The sequence below is a fragment of the Phalangium opilio genome, unplaced genomic scaffold (assembly GCF_054372755.1).
Source record: "Phalangium opilio isolate 3A_F unplaced genomic scaffold, DU_Popi_V2 ptg000113l_1, whole genome shotgun sequence".
NCBI lineage: Eukaryota > Metazoa > Arthropoda > Arachnida > Opiliones > Phalangiidae > Phalangium > Phalangium opilio.
This window is the reverse complement of record NW_028324209.1, coordinates 2,612,859-2,633,389: the sequence shown is the minus strand read 5'-3', so window position 1 is coordinate 2,633,389 and position 20,531 is coordinate 2,612,859. Positions and strand designations below refer to the sequence as shown.

Sequence of the window (20,531 nt, the reverse complement as noted above, 5' to 3'; positions counted from 1 at the left end):
AGTACGTCATGGAGGTTGTTATTTTAAAATTCAACAGGGGAAAATGGGGAGTAATTTTTCCGCTTACGCCTAGTGTATCAAAATTTACATAAAGTCTAGGTTCTTATTTTTTTGGTACAAAACAAGGCCACGGATTAAAATATTATAATTTACTTATTTAAATGTTAAATTTCTAATTTATAATACAAATTGGTTTTCATGAAATAAGAGTTGCTACCCCTACGTTTTGAGTAACGATGTATAGGCAAGAAAACATTTCTACAGGGGCTAATAGGAAACACACGGTGTGTTTTACCCCTATATGGTAGCTTCCCTTTAATACCCTCCATTTCTCTTACTAGACCAACTTACAAAGTTGCGCGGAAAACCTTATGATTTTTAGTTCTACTTTTGATTGAGATAGATTCATTTAAGAGAAAAAAATCCTTTCCGAAGATAGCTCCAGTTTTTATATCATTCCCGTTATAATGGTTCCAGGGTATATTTTTTGTACCTGGAATTATACCTGGTTCTTAATGAAGACATACCTTTTCCCATATCCCCCCTTAAGGTAAGACTAATACCATCTTCCTATTGTTAAAGGGGATATGGTATAGTAAAGTATATAAAGAAAAAAATCTGCTCTGGGATGAACCAGTCGCTCCGACTTGTAATTACCGAACTGCCCGGAACTGCCCCAGTGCAAGATATACTGGTTTGATTTACTTTCTTCCATTAAGACCAAAAAACCTTGGAGCACCCCAAGCTCACCCCGGATAAGAGTAAGGTATATTAGAAGTTTGAGAATACCTGGGGAAACCTTGGGTTGGCGGGGAGGGGGGAGAAGATGGGATAGGTTCTAAGTGACTGTGATGAATTATTAACTTGGAACTTCGCTTTGGGGCCATTTGGACCCCTGTTAGACATCATGGGGGACCCGACCGACCGACCGGACTTGAACCTACAGTTTTCCTTCTTTTTCCCCGCCTTTTCTTACGACCGTTTTTCTTCCGCATTCTCATCACCTCTCTCGTGTTTTAGGGTTATTGGATGCTCGTTAATTAAACGCCTTTGATGATTAAAAACCTATAGTATTAGGTTTATAATTAAAGCCCACGAAGGCCGGCCCGGATTAGATTAGATTCCGAATTTATGGGGACCTGGCCGCGTGTGAAAAAAGGAAGCGGGTTTTTATTGTACTTACTTAGTTGACTTAGAAGTTAAATTTGGCTAAGTTGACTTTGAAGTTAAATTAGGCTTAGTGTTTCAAGAACTTTTTGATTAGGCTTAAAATTTATTGACTGTATTGTTATTTAAAATTGGGGTTAAGATCTAGAGTTAAAGGTTTAAAATAATTGTTGGAATGTGGCATATGTTTAGTGTTCATGAACTTTATCTAGCGTTGTTTAAAATAAAAATTGTCTTAGTAACTATAGGTCTAACTTTCGTAAAAATGCTTTGGTTCCGTAATTATTTTGTTTATAAGTTTATGGTAATAATCATTATGCATATTGATATTATTATCAATTTTAAGTTTAGCTGAAATCATGGTATTTATTTTAATTTCAGGTCGTTAATTGACTGACTGACGTCGTGATGGAAGTTTCTTCGAAGGGCCACGTTTGGCCATCAGCGAGGGATCAAGTGCACGTCCGAGCTGCACGGAAAATCACGGGAACCAAATGACGTTTTGACCATCTCAAGGTGACATCGACGATGGTTCCAGACAACGTTGTGTTTCACCGTGCATTGAAATCGGATTGCATATACTTTGAACATGATTTGAACTTCGATATTGTTGATGTGTTTTTGAAGGTTACATTTGAACTTGACGCCATTTACGGTTATCTACTTAGAACTTTTATTGAACTTTGGTCATGCGTTTTAACGGTTACACGTGAACTTTGGTGATGCTTTTTAACGGTTACATTTGAGCTTCAAGCGATTATGCAAGTGTTCATGCCAGACGTAATGGGTGAGTACCAAGTATTTTTGTTCGCGCGTTAACCTACGACTGCGTCCCATAGTCCTTACCCTTTTAGTTCAGAGCGCCGCGTCCCATAGTCCTCTCCCCATTTAGGCCAGAACGCTGCGACCCATAGTCCCATACCATTTTAGGCCAATACTCTGCGTCCCATATTCCCATATCCTCATCTCCAAGTCGACGATGGACCAGATCAAGTTCATTGCTGAACCTACAAAGTTTTGTGAACGTATTGTGACTGTTACTGAACTTGAACGTAAAAATATGTGAAACGGTTTCTCAAACGCGTTAAAACTGTAAAAGTGACCCTTTTGGTCGCGTGAGTTCGCGGTTAGTTTTATTTACCGAGTTTAGCTTTGAGAACTTTTCGCGTGATAGGTTAGAATCGCGTTACAGCGCGCGTTTGACGTCCTTTGGATAATTTTCTCCAACTTCTTAAAACACGTGAGTAACATTATTCAATCTTTCTGGTTTTTTTGATGATTCAAATATATTTGTATGTTCATGGTATTAGACATTTTAAGCCACAAAATTCTGAACTTTCTACAAATAAAAGTCTGAAAAATTACTTTAGAGGGTCAGGGAAAACCTGCATGGAACAGTCGGAAAATTTTGAAATTAAAAATCTTTGAAAACCCAATAATTAGGAATAACTGAAAAAAATTTAACTATCTCCGAAATTTTCAATATATTTTCATGCATAACCGTTTTATTTCTTTTCATTTCTACTTAATTAAGACCTATTTTAATAATAGGCCAAGATAAATATTGTTTTTTTTCGGGTTCATTTAGGCCTAACAAGCTTCTTCTACCCAATACGGGTTTAGGGTAACTGAACTCAAAATGGATAAGGAAGAAGTAACGGAACAACTGGGATAACAAAAGCTTGTCTGTTCTAAGGGGTAATTATCATTAGTTATAAGGGGAGGGGGAGGGGGTGTAAAGGCTACAGGCGCGGAGGAGTGTCAATAAGACCCACTTGGCAATTAGTTAAAGAATCGGGCGGCCCCAAAAACTATCGGCCGAAATAATCTTTGGGGCGCTAACGACCCCGAAACTTGCGCCAGTGCGGTGTTGAGCTCCCAGTTAGGCCTCGGGTCTTAGGGGGTAGAAGAGATTGTAGTATACTTGGGAAGCTTCGTTCGAGAGAAGAAAAAAGCTTGATTTATGTCCCAAGACCCCTAAAATTTGGGAACTAATATTTCTCAGTCTCTCTTGGCCCGAAAAAAAAAATGGGTTTATTTTTTTAAACTAGTCGCTAATTATGGCCATTAATTCTTTTACCTTTTTGTTTATAAAAAATATTAGCCATATGATTTTCTTGATTAGTTTAAATCCCCTCTCCCGTAAAATATTTTACTAGTATCAAAGGGACCCATAAAGCCCCTCTATAGAATAGGGAAAAGGGTTGTTACAGTTAGGTTAAAACTTTACATTTATTTACGATATCATTCAACCAAGAAATAGACCTAACTAATTATTGATAAACTCATGGCGGGACTATCTTCTTCAAGGCAAGGGTCATCTGGGATTCTGAGAAATAGAAATAAGATTACCTATATAGGAAGCCACGAAGGAAAGCGTCCTATAGAAGTAGATCTCCATTTTTGGGGCGCTGGCTAGTACGTAACCGAACAATATTATTCGGGGGCCCAGTACGGTACGGTACGTTAGGTTCGCGGTAAGATTTATAATGCGCTTCTGACACGAACCGCGCCCAATCATTAGGGCAGAAACCTTCGTCCATTCTCTTCAGGGTTTTTCGTGGGTTCTGGCCTGTTTTACCTTTTGCTTCGCGTGCTATACCCGAGTATGCCTGCCTGACCCGTGTCTAAGAACAGAACATTATATAAAGGGGAAGAGGTTGGTTGGAGAAGGGGTGGGGGGGGGGGTCATCCGGAGAAGGCCCCGATAGAGGCGGCCAACCACCAAATGGCCCGGAGCTCTGCTACCCGCTCTTCAAAAACTAATGACAGTCGAAGAACGGCAAATTTGTATTTATGGACAAATTGTTACATTGTACACCACACACACACACACACTATTCTCTCGAGGCCCGCTTCAGCCACTTTAAGCATAAGTTCTGTTCCATAAGTTTGTCACTGGTTACTGAGAGCTTGTAGGTGAAACGTCATAAATTCTCGTAAATCGACGCCTGGTGAGCCGCTGTCAAGGCTTAGTAGAGAATAAATGGGAAAATTATTAAGAAAATTAACCGAGTGTAGTCAATTCTCGCTTATCGTTCTCGAACTAGCTGGAGCTGTAAGTCTCTTGCATTACGAAGTATAGGAAGTGTCATACTTAGGGATGTTATAAGCTTATGCTTTAAGGGAAAGAGATTGGAGGGGATAGAAAAATGTTTAAGGAGTTGGATCTATTTTAAGAAACATAACGAGACCTTTCCTTTAACGCTTTTTATTACGTTCTTGGTCAAGTGTTCCCAAGTTCGTTGCTCGCTAAGAAGTTTCTCGTTTTAAACGGTTTGCAAACTCCTCCTACTTTGGTACTTTGGGTTCGACACGGCTATTATACAAGGGGTTTCTGAAAAGTCTGCCATGAGTTAAGGTGGATGTTCTTTGGGCGATTTTTAGTCGAAATTGTAACTTCTATGATGTTTTTCGATAAGCTTGGCCATCGTTTTCGAGTTATGTTTGGAGTGTTTTAGGGATGACCCCTTAATTAATTTAGAAATGATTCTCTTTCGGTTTCTAAATTAAACTTAAGGGGTCATCCGTAAAATACTCCAATCCTGCCTTGAAAACATTGGCCCAGACAGCAAAATGTCATAAAACATTTTCGATTCAAAAGCGGCCAAAGAAAATCCCCCTTAATTTATGGCGGACTTATCAAAACACCCTGTTTAATGGCATGGTTCTTATCACAACCTGTTAAAGTTTTAAGCCTCGTCTGATATGGCAAGGGGGAAATAGATCAAACCACGGACTCTCTGATTCTATAAAGAGGATCAGAGAAGACTTTTTTGTTGACCCAAGCAGCAGTTCACTCGCGTGCCTAGCTTTGAAATCTGGAATGACCTTGATATACTACAATCCTAATCTCTTTTTCGTGCGTATTGTGGATATTGTATCGACAAGCACTCTCCTGGCGTTTTCCCATCCCCTGTAATGTTTACAAGATCCTTGGTAAATGGCGAGACGTTGTAGGAAATTCTTGAAATTTTTATATTCATACAAAAATATTATATTTTTCGGTCTAAAGACATTTTTTACTCTTACCCATACAAGCGTCAATCCCAGCCTTAATTAAGGCTTCAAATTAGGGTCCCAAGTCAACCTTTTTAGTTTTCCTTCCCTTTTTTGGTGTAAAAAAACTCAAATTATGCAAAGTGGTTCTGTAATTTTTTTTTTCTTGTTCCTTTTCCCCATCCAGTTTAACTTGGGAAACGTCCACTCTTATACGTTCAGTCTAATTTCTGGGGACGAAATTTTCTCTCCTGTTATTATTTTAAATTGGCTGGACGTTTTAATGGGCAAAAAGTCGCTTGCTATAAAACTGACAACTGCGTAGGAATTTGAGATTTTTACGTGCCTTGAGTTTGAAGGAACGCCAACTTTGTGGGAAAAAATAAAGGCTTTCTAATGAACCGAGTTTCCTAAGTTGACTGGCGGAATATTTTTTTAATTTTAAATTTTCCGTTTTCGCGATCATAATTGAGGTTTCTTTAAAAGACGCGTGTGAAAGGTTTTGTTTTTATGTCGTGGTAGAGTGGCCGAGTGGTCTAAGGCGCTGGTTTTAGGCACCAGTCTCTTCGGGGGCGTGGGTTCGAATCCCACCTCTATCATAAAATTTTTATTTTGCTCATTTTTGGGGAAGTCGATGTAAACCTTAGTTTTGAGCCGATTTTTTATTGGAGCTGACCAGGCTATCAAGGTAGAGTCAACAGTATCTCAAGTTGCGTGGATTTCTTGTTTCGTATAGTTTGCTGCTACAAAAGTTCTCGTAGCGTCACACCATCCTATCTCTTACCTCGGTTATGGCGACCATATTGGAGGTCGTCAGCCTAGGCCAAGAAATTTAGACTACCAATATTGACGTCACCTCCCCGTAGCTCCTGCCCTCTCAGTACCACTCTATACGGTTTTTTTGGAGATTCTACTGGTAGCACTAGGTGCGAACACCGCTTTTTGTGTCTGGTCGTTTGTTAACGAATCTGAGCTCAAACAAGAGGTAAAGCTATGAGTAATTAGACAAAGACCCGACTCTCATCTCCCCCATGCAGTACACGGGACAAAGTTGATAAGAACAAGTCGGAAAAGTGGGAATATATAGCGGGTGATAATTTCCCGGTAAGAAGTTTTTTTTTTCTTTTTCGCTTCTCCTATACAATAGTCAAGCGAGTGAGGCCGTTATAGGGCCAGTTCTTTCCTTAGCCTGGCGTAGTTTCTCTTCTTACATTAGCGAAGAACGCGCTCTATAAATTCGTTAATGGGGGAAGAACGTGGAAAGTCCATTTCGCCTCATTTGGCGCCATTCTATGCGCGCGATCCCTCCTACCCTCACGCTATAAAAGCGCGCGCCAACGAAGAAAAAAAAAGGTGGGAAACTATCCTCCCCATCAGACAAGCTCTTTTCCCGCATGGCACCGAGCGCTCGAATCTTTTCCCGCGTTTTCTTTCTTCTATACCTTCTTTTACACCTTTCTCCATCCTTTTCCGAGGCCTAAAAGACGTGTTATCTAGATGAATAGTTCTTTTTCGTCGCGTGGCAGAAAGGTGTTTGTAGCTAGCTAGCTAACCCTCGCCGCCCGCCAGAAACTTCTAACTTCCGTGTAAAAGTCGGCTTACCGGGCTTTTACGAGATGTACCACCAGTCTCACCCTATACCTCGATATACACGCCCAATCGGTACTGGTACAACGTACCGGGAACTTTTCTTCTTACACTAGCCTTCCTTATTTTACTCGAAGGAAACTAAAGGAAAATTGGAAGGATAGGAGAATCAGCTAAACCTTGTTTCGCGCAAAGTTTAATTTATCTCGCTTATCAATTGATTCTACTGCGAAACTTGGTACTATTCAATACCCTACGGGAACTGTGTAAGAGATATTTGAAAAATGGTTATACTTGTACCAGGGTTGATGTACAAACAGTAAAATTTTGTATTTCGTAAAACAATTCCTGGTATTCCCATAATTAAATTTACATACAAGTTGGGAAAACCAAAATATTACCTCTCCGAGTCAAGAGGTCTACTACTACAAACTTATTTACCTAGATATGGAATTATTTCTCTTTTTTTTGAAGTAAAAATTTACATATTATTGAAGCAGTATTTCAAGCATTGCGAATATACAGTAAAGCAGACGACATTTTACATCAAATAAGGATAAATCTTGGACACATGGAAATCAGTCAATGGGGAAAAGAACAGGAAATGAAGTGTATAAATTTCGGAGAGATATAACCTTTATGTGTTTGTAAAGGCCCAATTGTCTACGCTTCAGCTGTTTACCTGATATACTCATAGCTACATTCACAACTGGTTTGCAGTGTAAACACTATCGTCTTGTCTCGCCTCAACAATGTTTTTAGTTTGCCAACATGCTAGTTAAGGTTAAATAACACCAAAGCTGATTTGTGGTTAGACGCACTGAAAGTCTTGCGCACCATAAAAAGATTGAACACTCGTAGCTACTACCCGTTTAACATTAGCTCTTTCACTGGTCTAATTAACACCATGATCTTTTCTTCTCTTATAATATCTAACCCTGATTGTTTAAACGTGTATTTAACTTTCGGCTCACTCTGAACCGTTAATGTCTCTTCAATACAGACACGAAAATCTAAACCCATAGTTTACTACACCTTCGGCCTCAATTATACACTCTTTTGTTTACTAAGCCTATTACGGTTAATACTTGATTTAACCGACAGAGTGTAAGCCTTAGCGTTCATCTTGTAATAATAAAAGCATGGATTATTCTATATACAGATGTAGTATAGCTTAAGTAATATATAAACAGCCATTTCAAATAATAATATTAAAAAATGTCCTTGGAATATCAAAATGAAACAGAGCTTTCAAGCTACAAAACTACTAAAGGCATCGTAATTACGAAAAATACTTCCTTATATTCACTTTATATTATGGAAAAAGGGAAATTAAGGTTCTGTATGATTTCTTAACACATCAACACAAGGCTAACTGCTAACGCGACGCACTAGTGTAACAATGGACGGACACACACAGACAAAAACATAGACTGCTTTTCAACTCTTTCCGTATTAACTCTTTCCGTATTAATTTTGAGTTGAGAAACAAGATTATCTTAAATATTAAAATAAATATAATTAATATTAAATATTTTCTTCGTTAGTTGTTCGCCTTATTGAGCGTTACATCGTTTTGATTAATAACAATTAAACATTCTTGAGAGACTTGACTAATATTGGCGTTTGAAATGAAGCATACGCCGGTTGCTTCGCCTTACTGAAATAGGTAGTATATAAGGGTGTCGAACTACAGTAAAAAGCAAGAACAACCGCAATTGCGAAAACCTTTGGTGGACAACCCACCCTAGGGAGGCTAGACGTTTCTCGTAACCCTAGCTGATCGCCGCGAATGTCTTAAACCAAACGATGACGATGGAGTTAGAAGCCAATGAGACAGATTGGTGTCTATGTGGAATAGACGGAAGACCAGTAGATGGTGGTGTTTAGAAGCCAGTATGTACAGACTGGTGTCCAAGTGGGATGGACAAAGACCAGAAGATGGTGGTGATTAGAAGCCAGTATGTACAGACTGGTGTCCATGTGGGATGGACGAAGACCAAAAGATGGTGGTGATTAGAAGCCAGTAAGTACAGACTGGTGTCCGTGTGGGATGGACAAAGACCTGAAGATGGTGGTGTGAGAACTCAAGTAGAGGAGCCATTTACGTGACTGTGAAAGCAGTTCGGAAATGGCGAACACGTTTGCTCCGATTTGGAAACTGCGAACGCGGTCACGTGGGTGTAACAACAGACACACACACACAGACACACACGATCGTTACAGAACCTCTCCGTGACATACGTCACTCGGAGAGGTAAAAAGGGGAATTAAACTATAATAGAATAAATAATGACACATTTTCCTTCTTTTTTTTCATGCACTCTTTTTCTGCAAATTAGGGTTGTTTAGGAGTAGATCAAATACGCCTACTCCTGTCCCAACCCTAACTAGATAAATAAAGAAATAATAAAGAAAAAAAGTGCTGAAAAAAAAGTAAAAGGGGAGACCCAATCAAATTACGTTCGTCGTGTTTGACTATTTTGCAGTTTTGGGAGAGAAACTTGACTATATAGGGGTTGGGAAGGTGAGACGGTGTACATAGAGCAAGACCAATACGCAACGGTGCAAACCGTGCAGTGGCGTAAAAAGGTTTCGCGCTTGAACGCGTGTCGTTGTCGACTTCGTTAGTTTTCCCTTCTCTTTCCCGCGTATGCTGGTTATGTCGCTTTTTCTACACCCCTTAGATTGCACGATGGTTTTTTTTTTTTCATCTCAAACCCTCTCTCCCAAAACACCTTATTTCGGTACCGCTTGATCAGTCTGAGATCAGTTCACATTGGAATCACTGATGATATAGTTCCTTTCGTTTGCTCCCTAAACCCACTAAAGCAGTTGGAACGGTTGAAAGAAAAGCTTCTCCAGATATTTATCGAGAGTATTGTCACGCGTGTTCTTTGAAATTTGAGCCCTGATGTTTATGGTCATTTGGAAAGTGGTGTAGCTGGTGCGAACAGGTTCTTGCGGATTTGATTTTTTCTTGCTGGCTTCATTCCCGCATGCTCCCTCCGTCTTTGCCGTCCCTAGTTGGGTTCTCACGTCGTCATGGGCCTTTTGCGGTGCGCTTCTTTTGTTTCTGAGGCTTTGGATTAAGGCAAAGCGAGGCTAGGCGGTGCAGGGGTGACGAAAGCCGATTCTTTTCCCACCAATACCCTGTATTTTTCCTCCCTCTTCTCCTTAGATCGGACACGTCTTTATCACCATCTTTTCTTTTGTTGTTACAGACTCATTTACCCGTAGACTTATCCTCTTATTAAGCTTACAACAGACTTCACCTCCACCCCCCACCGCCTCCGTACATACAATCCCCAATAAACCAAGGAGAATTTAACTATAGGAGTAAATTTTTATAGAGTGTATTTATTTTAATATTAAATTACTTCAATATCGGTCTTAAAGTTGTTTAAATTAAGGTTTAATCTATATGTAAAACTAGCTGTTAACCGCGGTGTCGCTCGCGAGTAATAAGAACTTCCATCAAAATGATATAAAGAATGGGTAGATTTTACTGATTCGACTAATATTTTTGTAGCCCCCTCGGAGCGAAGGCACTCGGCGTTGCCCGTCAGCCCGTCGGGACAATCTTTATTACTTTTCATGTGGACATTATTCCATAAAGAATAGTTTTTAAGTTTTTAGCCGCCATTTAAAAAGGTGGCAACAAATCGAACCTATATAAATTTTACGCAATTGTGGAAACTCTGTGATTTCAACTCCAGTCATAAATTCTCTCTTTTCATGACCCTACAATAATAGCCTACAGTGGACCTTAGTGCTTATAGGTAGACCTAACGTATAGTCGGTATCTTTTTATTCGTTTCGTCTAGGTATCTGTCCCAATCCTTTCCTCGCGAGTAAACTAACGTTAATGAACCGACAATAACTAATTAACCGATATTTGTTCATCTGCTACCAATGTAAACCCTAATATAAGCCTAAAATATATAAAAAAAATATATATATATATAAGGTTTAAAAAAAATAAGAGAATTTATTCTAAGGCAAAAATTACGCGCAATTTACTCTTAACAACCGGGCTATAAAACGTGCAAGGACAGTAATAAATTACCTTTCGAATACCTTTCACGCCTGAACGTACTTCTATAATGCTTTTCTCGCTGTACTTGGATTAAAAATAGGCTTAAAGGAAACCGGAGAGGAAGAAAAACGCAACTTTTATGACAACTTCATTATCATGGAAAAGTTTATAATTAGTGTTTTTTAATCTTTTCTTGATGAACGTAATGTATGGGTTTAACTTAACTCCCAGTAGCATCACTCAAATGTCGTCATTCGTGAATTTTTTGTATCTTTTTTGATACAAAACATGTTAGTAAGCCTACATCTTCGTTATTTTAAAGGTGTGGTTCCATTGCCTTAAGTTACGAAACCTTAATGAGCGCTCAACGAATGTTTAACATGGCTGAAACTGTCCCTTTAAACTCTGCTTCGCAACTAACCGAGATAGTTTACTAAAAGTTTTCTTTCAAAATATTTTGGCGCGTGAAAAAAGGCGGGAAGACCAGAAGAGGTTGCTTGGTGCGGGCTTACTTTATCTTCTTTCCAATTAATCGGCTGCGACGTTTATACATTTTTTTTCCAATCTTCTTTCTGGGCGACGCGTCTTCTTAATCTCCCAAGACGCTTTTAGAAATTTGTCGGGCCTTGAGAGAGCGGCCTGCCCGCTTAAAATAAGCGGACACCAGCGACTTTTTTTACATATTAGCTCTTCTCGTTTTTCCCCCTTGGTAGCTTCAAAATATGTCTTATCGCTTTTTAACTCGGAAGAGCTCGCGCTAAGAATTTTTTTTCTTCATCGTAGCAAGCCCGGACGCTTTAGCTAATTTCTTATCGCTCATATTAATGTTTCATGTCAACACTTTATAAACAACATTCTGGTTTAATGAATGATTAAGCAGACGCTTTTTTCTTCTTCTTTTTGCGCCTAACACCCCCTTTTAGGCTCCGCCGCGTCCCTTGTCGAACCCCCAATGGGCTCATCTTACTTGGCGCGCTTTTTTTGGACGTCTTATCCCCTTTCGCTTAGGCCTGACGGGTAATCTTAGCCCTGGGCTACAATAATCTCCCGCTCTTTTCCAACTGTCTTCTTTTAACAAGAAAATATCGTCCCTTGACGTTTTTTTCCCCCGCCTGTTTAGTCGCGTAGCAACCTTTGATGCCTCGTGTGGAGCGGTATCGTTTCCCGCCTTTTCCTTCCCTCCAAAAGATCATGGACCATTTCAAATATAAATGAGTGCCATTTCTTTTCCCGCCTTTTACAGTTGTCACGATAAAAAGCGCGTGAGGTACAGAGCGAGAATTCCATCAAATTACCCCATGCTTTACTCGCGGTTGAATAAAAGTGGCGCTCTTTTACTCGAGACTCTCTCTCCATGGTCGCTTTCTTTTTTGTTAAAGCCTAAATCTTCCAACTGAACGAACGCATTTGTTTTCTTTAATTAGAAAATGGCGGGAAAAACTAGGGGAGGGACGAAAAAAAAAGGCTAATTACAAAGCAGTTTAGTAATTTGGCGGAAAGCTTGCCACTTATTTTTGCCCTATTTTTTGTTATTATGACAAAGATCTACCCTACGAGCATTGGTGTATCGAGGGCAAAACATTTCTACAGGATTCCGTAGAAAATACAAGGGGATGGTTTACCCCTACGAGTTAGGCTTATACAAAAATTAAAACTACTAAATTTCTTCAACAGATTTAACCTTTATTTGTTATATCATAAATAACTTCTTTAGTAACACATTTAGTGATTGATCACGTACATGGTGATTTTCTCGTTAATTTCCTCTTCGGTAATTGGTCCATCGTAATGGATTTCGGTGTTAAAGGTATTGTCGCGGTGACCACCATGATGGTGACGGTTATGTCCATGGTGACCGTGTTTTCCATGGTGACCGTGCTTTCCGTGGTGTTCGTGGTGCTCGCTCTTGGGGGGCTGTAAATAAAGGTGTTTTTATTAAATATTGAACTAAATTAGTTTCTTTTTTCTCTCTCTTTTTAGATGGTTTCATAATCTTACCCTGGCGCAAGACAACATCTTCAAAGTGATGGTGTTTCCGCAACAGGCCTATAGGAATGATAAGTAAGTGTTAAACTTTGATTACGATTGCGATATTTGCGCGTGTCTCTCTTACTTCAAGTCCCTTCCATCCAACCTTCTTGATGGTATCGCGAGCTTCGGCAACGGTGATATCGGTGGTGTTCATCAACTTGGAGTAACCGCACATACCGACCTTTATAAAGATTTCCAAAATTATTTCTGAGCTATAGATAGGGTCTTTTGGGGAGATCACTTACGGCCATCATGTTCTTGAAGGTGCAGCTTCCTCCGTTAGCGGAAAGGCAGTGAGCCCAGATCTTGCTACCCTATTTATTAAATGATTTACATTAATTAGACTTGGGGAATTTAATTGTCTCAGGACGCGTGTAACATACGGTATCGGTCCATCCAGAAACGATATCGTCCTTAACATCACGAGGAACGCAGGTATCGGGGGCTATTTAATTTTCATTTAATCCCATAATTAGTTTAGGGTTTAAGGCTAGTAAAATTTTAAGTTTTGATACTTACCACACAAGAGGGACAAAGTCTTCATGGCACCGGAGTGATGGTGTCCGTGATGATGTCTTCCTTGGACAACGGCCAAAGTGGCCATCAAGGCGGCGATTATAGCGAAGGATCTCATTTTGTTATAGTTAAGATTAGATTTAACTGAGGATGAGGGAACGTCTCAAACCCTTTTTATACTAAAATTTCGACTCTAATGACTTATTTCTGATAGTGTTGGGTAATATCTCTTAGTGGTATATTTTACATCGTTTACTTAAGTAGGAGTATTTAGAAGTCGTTGGGTTTTTTCGTATTTCAGGGGGTGTAAGTTGTATTGTTTTCCATTTGTATTTTGCTCTGTTGCTGAAGCTATTAGGCGTATTTAAGTATTTATAGGATTACGCTAAATTCCGGTTGGTTTTTCAATCTTCTCCATGGTCTATTTAAATTTGCTCTGTTATTGAAGGTATTGGGTGTATTTAAGTGCTTAAGAAGGGGCGGTAAATTCTGACTGGTTTTCAATCGGTATAAGTCGCCACGTGACGAATGCCTATAACGTGCATCGATTTAAAACCTCGAGTCTTGTTTAAACAAATGTCAGCTGCAGCCATAAAGGTTTAATTTCGTTTTTATAAACATCTCTAAGGTCGATGGGAAAAACCTATGATTAAACATTACCATAAGAACGAGTGTATACATTTAGAGTCCAGAATTACAAAAAAATATAACCTTAATGATGATTTTTTAAAAATCTGTAGCAAATATAATCCGTAATAGTGTATTGTTGATGGGGTTTTTTGAAAATACCGAAGGTCACACTGAATGCGTATTTCGCAATATTAGGCTTAATTTCGGATTCGTTTTAATAAGCTTAATTCCTAGTAAATTTAAGTTAATGTAATTACGATTAACGTAATTAAAGTTGGTATTAAGCAGTTCTTGAGATAGATTTAAGTAGAGAAAATAACCACATTTCTCATCCATAAATAATTCAAATTAATTTTCCGTTCGAACGGACAATTTTTATCCAATTTTCATTTTGAATTTCAATCCTTCGCCTTATGGTATGCTTTTTTTTTGTGGGGGAGGGGGGAATGAAATTGGAAAAACTTGGGGAGAGGACCCCATGCAAGAAGGAATGGAATTACAAACCATTTGACGCGATTTGAAATAATCCCCATCAAGTACAGGCGAGGAAAATAATATCGGTTATATTATTGCAAAAACGAAGACTCATATAAGTAAAAACGGTTCCCCGAAATCCCCTTCACCCTTAAAGTATTAATTGCATTTCTACCATGAAACTATCGCTGTTGAAAAAAATATTACAGGGTTCATATAATGCCGGGACATGGAATGGTAATGGTAAATAGACCCATGTCCTCAGGGTAAAATAGAGTCTGGTAATTAAGCACCATGTTCTCTAAGACGTAACCCCGCAAAGAAAATAATTAATTTGGTGGAGTGGAAGGGAAGCTCGACAAATAGGTGAAAAACATTTGGGTGACAGTGAACCTTCTATATAATGGACCAGAATCTTAATGTTAAAGTTTTCTTGCTAAAGTGTCCCAAAATAATGAAGAAAATAAAGCTAGCAGACGACAAGGTCTTTAAGAAAGAAATACGGTAGAATGTAAACAAGTAAAATTGCCTTGGGACTAATGTTAATTTTTTTGCATCTATTTGAAAGTGAAGTTTAACAAAGTAATTAAAAATAGGAAAAATAAAGACTTGCGCGTTTGGCAATTGTGAAAGTGATTCAAGAAAATTAAAATGTAACACAAACGTTTTATACCCTTCCCAAAACCGTCACGTTTGTTTACATTGTACCCTGCGAAATTGGCGGGCAAATGCGCACAGACGTTGTAAGCAGAAAAAACCCTCCCTGTTTCTATTCCTTCTGGATAGATGGTTCATGAGGTGACGATGACTGGGTGTTCGACAATTGGGGGCGCAACATTGCATCTAGAAATATCAGTAAACTCGGTTTTCTAAAAGTTGTACGAACCCTGAAAAACGTTACTTCTGGGGGGACTCGAAGTTAGTCTCCTTTCATTTATATTGGTTTTTCGTCTCCCCATGCATATTGAATTTTTTAATTAGGCCCAAGTTTTTCAACAAAAGTGGTAGGCCCAAATTTACCCCATCCTCCAGAACGAGTCGAGTGTAGAATTCGAGTCGATTTTACGTACGTGGGATTAGGGAACGATTCATCTATTATTGATAGACGAATTGTCTACCAACTTGCACGCACCCCCTTTTTTATACCTTTTTTTTATTTCCGACTTCCCTGACTATTATTAGTCTGTTTAATGAAATGGAGACAGTAAAGGAATAAGAGAAGTTGATTGTAATGTACCAGTTTGGTTTTTAGCTTTGGTTGTACCGCGTTTAATTCAGTGGATAAAGTGAAATCATTGGTCTGAGAGAGTTTTAGGGTACGACTAGAGAGCCCCCTTTGGTAGGGTCGGGGTTTAATTCCAGTCTAGGTATATAAACCCTAAATCGTGTTTTATGGTTTAGAGAACCGCGGTGTAACAACATCTAAGATTATTTGGCCTTGGGGTAACAACATTTACTCTAGAATAGATAATTTCGCAGTGTTGTACAGGGTGTTTCTTTTAAGTTTTCCATGAATTATTGGGTGACTTCTTTGGGTCGAACTTGAGTGGAAAGTGTCTAAGAACATGGAGTCTACAACATTTAGTTGCGGAGATATGGGTTTCCAAACAATGATTGGCCCCTTAAAGGAGGAAATAACCCCACATGTGGAGTAATTAGTTTTACTTTACGAGGCGTACGCGCACTTCTACCCGCGTTTAATAGGACACTTCTGCTGGATAAAGGTTCAAAAACGTTCTTAGATTGAAGACTATTGAAGGATGATGCCTTATATCCACATGTGTGACTGTTTCCTCGTTTTAGGTGTAACCAAGAAGTTAGTTACTAGTTAGTTTATTAGGGTGGAGATTTAAAATTTCGCATTTCCGGCTTTATCTCCAGTCCAAACGTAGGTCCGGAGTTAATCCCCACCTCTAAATTACAACCAGCATCTCATTGGTTCTTGAAAACTCACTTCAGCGCGACGCGAATGACGAAAATTACGTGTTTTCCGACTGAGGAGAGGCGAAATAGCCCGGCCTCCTTTTACGTCCCCCCTTGTAGTTTGAAAGGGGGACTGGGACTATGGCGCGTAAATACTTAGGCATCTTATACTTTCTCCCTAATAAACTAGATATCACTTCTTGGTGTAACTAAATGTTGTAGACCCCCATATTGTTTGACACTTTCCATTCAGTTTGACCCTAACGATACACCCTTTAATTCACGAGAGACTTATCAGAAAGATCCCGTTTAAATCCAACCAATCAACGGATAGATTTAATAATTAAGTGGCGAATCTTTAAACCAAATCTGACGCGCGTGAGATAACCTCGATTTGTGATCATCTAGACTGGGCTAGATTTATAATAATTCGTACTACCTCGAAGCCTATACTTTAGTCCCGGTCCAGTTATGACAGTGTTTACTCTCGTAAAGACGCGCCTTCCCAAATCCGCTATACGCTTACGTAGGTTCCGAATTAGGTCGGTTTCCCAAGGCCTAAGCGTTCTACGTCGTCTATATATACTAGATTGCTGTAGCCAAGGCCTAGACTTTAGGCCTAGCTTACCTTTAACACGATGCTAAATTTCAATTATAACGAGGCTTACGAGGAAATGGGTTAGAACATTGCGTAAATTACTTAGGTATGTCTCGGACGTAAATTTGAGTAGATATACTAAATAAAATTATAATTATCCGTAAATCTAAACGAAATTAAGGTATAATTCCTTCTGGTAAATAGCTTCGTTAAAATAAATTGAACCTTTAGTTTAGTTTTTCTCTCTCTTCCCAATTTCCGGAATAAAAATTTTTGATTAATATTCCGATTCGGTCTTCTCTTTTATCTTATTTTTTTTTTTTTAATTTTTTATTTCCAGCTCTTCCAATTTCGAGTCAGTTTAATTTTGGATTTTTTTTTTCTTTATTGAGGGTAACTTCATTTCAGTCCTGGTTAGTTTTTTTTTTCGTTAAAAATATATCTTTTTTTATTTCCCGCTCATTTGGTTTCCCTTGGACTGTCCTACGACAGTTCCTGTCAAAATACGTAGCCGGGGTGTACGCTTTGAAATGGTAAAGCACGTGACAAGAATGTTTTAAAACTTGAATTAGACTAACAAGGCTCCCTCTCGATTTTTTTTAAAATTTGTATTTTTTTTTTTTTTTTTTTTTTTTTTTGCTTTCAATTTCGATTCCCGCTCGTTATTTTTAGAGTCGCGCGTGGTGTCCGCAAAAGTTCCCTTTTTATTAAGTTTATTAGCGCAGGAATTCAGGAGAGATTTTGCGTTTTAAATTTTATCCGCTTACACTTGACTAAATTTCGAGAATTTAATTTGAGATGGCACGCAGTAGGGCTTGGTTTTTTTTTTTTCTTCAGAATTTTGGGGTTTCAGATTGAATTTTTTTTATGCTTTGGTTTTTTTAATGATGGATATCAATTTTTATGAGGATATTTTAGATGTTATTGGATGATTTTGGTTTTTCTTAATTGATTTATTAAGTTTAATTAAAACGGAGTTGTTTTTGGTTTTTTTTGGGCTTAATTAATGTATTAAGTTTAATTAAAACAGAGGTATTTTTCGTCGACTATTTAATATTATTACTTATTGAGTATATTTAGTCCCGAATCTAATTTACAGTGTTGGCACGCAATCTGGAATACTTTGGGAATTTTTCTCGAAACTTTAATTTCTACAATTAATTTTAATTATATCTGTAAATATAAATATAATTATAATTTCCATAAATCTATTTTGATATTTTATTTCTGAAACCCCATATAACTTAAAAGGAAAGTTGCAAAACATTCCAAGCAATTAGAACATACAGAACACACTACATTTTCACTTATAAATAATAACTCGTACATTACGATCTTGATTTTTTGAGTGCTTCCCAATAACATTTCTCAACATAAACGTGCAGGATAAAAGTTATAAAGGTAGAGAAGGAGGGAATTGAAAAACGCTTTTTAAAATTTTTCATCCTTTATGGGAAAAAGGACTTTGAAATCCTTCAAGGATACGCTTTTTCGTTTTTGAAAAGAGATCGGTTCTAGCCTCTTTTCCTCTTCACCTTTTTTTGCTCCAGACTTTTCAGGGTTTCTTTTTTTTTTCTTTTTTTGAGAGTGGATAAAAAGGGTTTATGGTATTGGAAGAGGAGAGAGACTGCTGAGAGAGATGAGAGCATTCAGAGTCTATAGCTCTTCCTCCCTGTCATCTCTTTTGTGATCGAATTAGGGTTGGCGAAAAGATCTTAATGAACCTTCCTAACTGCAAACAGGAAGACCGAGAGAGAGAACCAGATGAGAGAGAGAGAGAGAGAAAGCACCAACCTCTTCCATCCATTCCACCCATTTCCTTTCAAACCTCTTTTTACCTTTCTCTACTTTTTAAGGCGTCGTTTCATCGGTTTCTCTGGGAGGTTTATACAGTTTTAACTAATGTCTGTCAGTCAGTTATATTTAATTCATATTTTTGAAAATTTCATCTTCTTCTTATTTGAACTTTTTCTACCTGTAAAGGCGTCATTTTATCAGTTTCTATCAGCGACTTATACAGTTTAATTGCTATCTGTCAGTTAGTTATATTTATTCATATATTCATATATTTTTTGTTTATTTTTTTTTGTAGGGATATTTTAGAGATTTTGCCTATTTCACAGAGAGGAAGAGTTATCATTGACAATCGTAAAAATGATCTAGTTTTTATTTCGAAATATCTCTTATTAACGCTGTTATCAAAACGTATCGTAATTAGTAACTTTAGTAGATGTAACTTCGGCTGCTAAATTATATGAAGTGTAAATTCAAGGATGCTTAACCATGAAGTAGAAATGGGCCGTCATATAATAGAAAAACAAGGATATTTAACAATACTTTAAGGAAAATGTAATGTAATGTATTCGTAATACGAAGCAAAGGCCCCTCGAGCTAACATACTAATTTTGAGTAGTATAAAATGAAGGGACTGTTCGTTTCTTTGGGGGTTGGGTTGGGTTTTAGTTTGGAAAAGGTAGTTTCCTCCAGCCGTTCCGCTATTTTTCCTATGAAAACACCGTCCGACTAACTTTCTATTCGGATATTTTTTTATTTTATTATTTTTTTTAATTCTCCAACAAACTCCTACTACTTCCCTCATTTCGTCTTGTTCCGGAGTAGAGAGAGAGAGAGTATTAATCAAAGCTCTATTTAAAGCTGAGTTTCCAGCTGTAACCGACATCTTTTCCTAGCGGCAAATCCGTTAATTAGGAACGAAAGTGAATGAGAAATAAAAAAAGAAGAAAAATGATTACCTATAGCTCCTAGAAACTGACCCAATTTTGAAACATCCTCCTAATTTGGATCCATGTAAAACTTGCCCTCATTTCCGGGTGATTTTTCGATTGGAAGCTTTAATTACCGTATAATGTTCTTATTGCCATTAATTCGGTAGATGATTAGCCCTAAATTCGGACGCCGCAAATTTCGTCTAAATATTCTCGTGTACTAGAGTTCTGATTCGTCTAGATCCATGTATTTAGCACCATTGAAAAGAAAATAAATGTATCTATTTTAAAACCAGAGTTATGACCCTCTTAACTTAAGAGGAATGTAGATAAGACCATGTTAATCCTATCAGGGAGTAAGGAACGTTAGAGGGAGTTTTGATCTAATGCTAAAAATGCTAATGCAAATGGTAAAGAAAGTGGGGGTAGGAATTTTTATCTCCGTTCCTCAATTTTTGCTAACGCGCAGGCGCGAGTGACGTCGTTTACTACCGCCAGCAGAGAGAATTTAAAAATTATCTCTGCAGCCAGCGCCAGCTTCCGCTTCCATCGACTGTTGCCCCACTCACTCTGTTCGACTCGCCGTCGAGATAACCGGGAAGCCCGGAAGGCGAATTTGCGGTATCGTTCGGTAGGCGTTATAAAATATTCAACGTTTTAAAGCTCAAGTTTCGAAATTTTTTGAGACATTTACCAAGTCTTCAACTAAATATTATAACATTTTCTTTAAATTTCAACATAAATATAGCTCTGAGAATAAAATTAGACACGAAAACTACACTAAGCCTTGGTTAGATATCATCGGCTGAGGCCGAGCGGCGCATCTCGAGCCGCCGGCGGC

General features: G+C 38.2%; 2 protein-coding genes, 1 long non-coding RNA gene and 1 other non-coding gene across 8 annotated transcripts in view; 2 read left to right on the top strand and 2 right to left on the bottom strand.

Moving 5' to 3' along the window:
- Positions 1–20,531, top strand: part of pxb (putative Hedgehog signaling attenuator pxb) — a 317,882-nt gene that overhangs the window by 6,564 nt on the left and 290,787 nt on the right. For 4 of the 5 annotated variants that reach the window (XM_089852717.1, XM_089852722.1, XM_089852715.1 and 1 more), the window contains exons 2-4: positions 1,549–1,954; positions 2,098–2,407; positions 12,773–12,853. The gene's annotated coding sequence lies outside the window, so the exon portion shown is untranslated. Of the gene's footprint in view, positions 1–1,548; positions 2,408–12,772; positions 12,854–20,531 lie in introns of all 5 variants that reach the window. The other variant, XM_089852716.1, reaches the window with a different exon arrangement.
- TRNAL-UAG (transfer RNA leucine (anticodon UAG)) lies at positions 5,684–5,765 on the top strand. Its single transcript has one exon. It is a non-coding gene; the product is annotated as a tRNA-Leu (tRNA).
- Positions 12,470–12,832, bottom strand: LOC149623287 (uncharacterized). Its single transcript, XR_016374789.1, has 2 exons — positions 12,791–12,832; positions 12,470–12,706 (listed from the first exon to the last, which is right to left on the bottom strand). It is a non-coding gene; the product is annotated as an uncharacterized LOC149623287 (long non-coding RNA).
- Positions 12,860–13,624, bottom strand: LOC149623286 (uncharacterized). The gene is made up of 4 exons (XM_089852734.1): positions 13,343–13,624; positions 13,207–13,268; positions 13,069–13,137; positions 12,860–13,004 (listed from the first exon to the last, which is right to left on the bottom strand). Exons 1-4 carry the CDS (start codon positions 13,455–13,457, stop codon positions 12,861–12,863), a joined length of 390 nt encoding a protein of 129 aa, XP_089708860.1. The 5' UTR covers positions 13,458–13,624; the 3' UTR covers position 12,860.